Raw genomic sequence first — 2,500 nt, forward strand, 5'->3', positions numbered from 1 at the left:
CTCTGTAGTTCTCTGTAGTCCTCTGTAGTCCACTGTAGTCATCTGTAGTCCTCTGTAGTCCTCTGTAGTCCTCTGTAGTCCTCTGTAGTCCTCTGTAGTTCTCTGTAGTTCTCTGTAGTCCTCTGTAGTCCTCTGTAGTTCTCTGTAGTCCTCTGTAGTCCTCTGTAGTCATCTGTAGTTCTCTGTAGTTCTCTGTAGTTCTCTGTAGTTCTCTGTAGTTCTCTGTAGTCCTCTGTAGTCCTCTGTAGTCATCTGTAGTTCTCTGTAGTTCTCTGTAGTTCTCTGTAGTTCTCTGTAGTTCTCTTTACACCTGGACTGACTCACCACTAAACACAAACACACGTGGAGTGTTTAAGGAGGTTAAGTTATGAGCCACAGTTTCCATCAAACCAAACTCTTTTCTCAAATCGTGGGCCAAATATTATGTACAAAATAAAACAATTAAAAATATAAGAAATAAATAGCTTTCTTACAGCCTAGTAATAGTTGTGGAGACTGTTGCACAAATGTGCAGCAGGTGAAAGACTGCTCATTTCTGATGTGAAATGTTCATATCACAAACATGTTTCTGCTCAAACTCAATATGAGCTCAATATTTTCATAGTTTAAGTTGATCTTAGTGACAAATGATTCATGTAGTGACTCAAATGAGGTCATTGTGTTTGTGTCACTGTCACATTAGTGTGTACAGTCACATTAGTGTGTCACAGTCACATTAGTGTGACACAGTCACATTAGTGTGTTCAGTCACATTAGTGTGTCACAGTCACATTAGTGTGTTCAGTCACATTAGTGTGTCACAGTCACATTAGTGTGTCACTGTCACATTAGTGTGACACAGTCACATTAGTGTGTCTCAGTCACATTAGTGTGTCACAGTCACATTAGTGTGTCACAGTCACATTAGTGTGTCACAGTCACATTAGTGTGTCACTGTCACATTAGTGTGACACAGTCACATTAGTGTGTACAGTCACATTAGTGTGTTCAGTCACATTAGTGTGTACAGTCACATTAGTGTGTCACTGTCACATTAGTGTGTTCAGTCACATTAGTGTGTCACAGTCACATTAGTGTGTCACTGTCACATTAGTGTGACACTGGCCTAACCATATAATAATATTTCTTAGATACAAAATAAATACTGTTTACAGCATTTGACACAAGGAAATCTTGTGGAATATATGAAATCACGTCCTACAAAATAAACTACTAACATATATACATTATATACATATATACATTTGCCCCGAAAATTAGACCGGGCATTTCCGAGGACACGTGAACGCAACACGAACACGAACGCAGCGGCCAATCAGATGCCTGCTTTCATCGATATTACCTCACGGAGACCGCTCAGCCAATGAGAAGCGAGAAGACGTGCGAAGTGGGCATGTCTGTCAAAACAAAACTTAAGCGATGAAAATGCCCCGAATATGGACAAATTACTAGTTAAATCTTGATTTTTTTTTGGGGAGGGGCACGGCGGGCCCCCTCCTATTTCAAACCGCGGGCCCGCCGGAGATTCAATGCTCCCGGGCCCCCGTCTAATTCGCAGCCTGCACATTCATGTTCAGACTTTATTACACTCTGACCTGTGTTTTTACCTGTGGCTCCTGATCTGTCCAGGTTTGTACAGAATGTTTTCCTCACAGAGCATCATCACAGAAGTTAGTTTTCTTGTTGTTAGCTCCACTTTTAGCACAACTCTAGCATCCACAAAACAGTCTTCTTTCTTTCTTCCACGTGTTTCCTAAAGCCACACGTCTCTTTCCTCGCTCAGACCTCTGCTCTGAGGTGCGCAAGTGCTGCAAAGTGCTGCAAAGTGCTGCAAAGTGCTGCAAAGTGCTGCAAAGTGCTGCAAAGTGCGTGTCTTACTTCTCTTACTTCTCTCAGCACTTCTCCCTCCTCAGTACACACAGCATTGAAGAGCAGCGCGGGGGAGGGACGGCCACCAGCAGCATTGTGGGACGTGTAGTTTTAGCGCTGACAACGGTTACGGAAGTAACCGGAGGGGGCCAGAGGGTCTGGAGGGTTTTGGGGGTCTGGAGGGTCCGGGGGGTTAGTTGGTTGGTTGGTTCCGTTTCAGAGGAACATGAGAAGAGTTCCATCTGAACCAGGGTGACAACTTATTGTAAATGAACAAAAGACTGTTTTGCTTCGGTGCAACTCTAGATGAATAAAACTAGTAACATATAAACTACGACAAAAGAAAGATGCATTAAGTAGTATTAAAAATAGACTGTTGAACACACAGTGTGAACAGCACCACAGCCAAAGCTCCCAATGCAAATAGAGAGACAGGTGTTAGTGACAGGTGTTATTATAGAAGTGACAGGTGTTATTACAGAAGTGACAGGTGTTATTACAGTGACAGGTGTTATTAAAGTGACAGGTGTTATTACAGTGACAGGTGTTATTACAGTGGGTTGGTTTCCTCATTTTACTGTTTGTTTAAATGTTGCACACTGACTCTAAATCTTCTCCTGCAGGTCCCTGG

The 2,500-nt window shown here is 42.7% G+C and overlaps 1 protein-coding gene across 2 annotated transcripts in view; it reads left to right on the plus strand.

The window, feature by feature from the left end:
- endog (endonuclease G) overlaps nt 1–2,500 on the plus strand; it is a 9,472-nt gene that overhangs the window by 1,727 nt on the left and 5,245 nt on the right. Inside the window, exon 2 of one of the 2 annotated variants that reach the window (XM_072433793.1) lies at nt 2,493–2,500. This exon is cut by the window's right edge and continues 267 nt beyond it. The exons of the other annotated variant lie outside the window; for it this stretch is intronic. Coding sequence (XP_072289894.1) covers nt 2,493–2,500 — 8 coding nt within the window. The remainder of the gene's footprint in view (nt 1–2,492) is intronic. 2 annotated transcript variants of the gene reach the window in all.

This window comes from Eucyclogobius newberryi, unplaced genomic scaffold (assembly GCF_026437365.1).
Source record: "Eucyclogobius newberryi isolate DKJ021-1_F unplaced genomic scaffold, fEucNew1.0.hap1 SCAF_6, whole genome shotgun sequence".
Classification (NCBI taxonomy): Eukaryota; Metazoa; Chordata; class Actinopteri; order Gobiiformes; family Gobiidae; genus Eucyclogobius; species Eucyclogobius newberryi.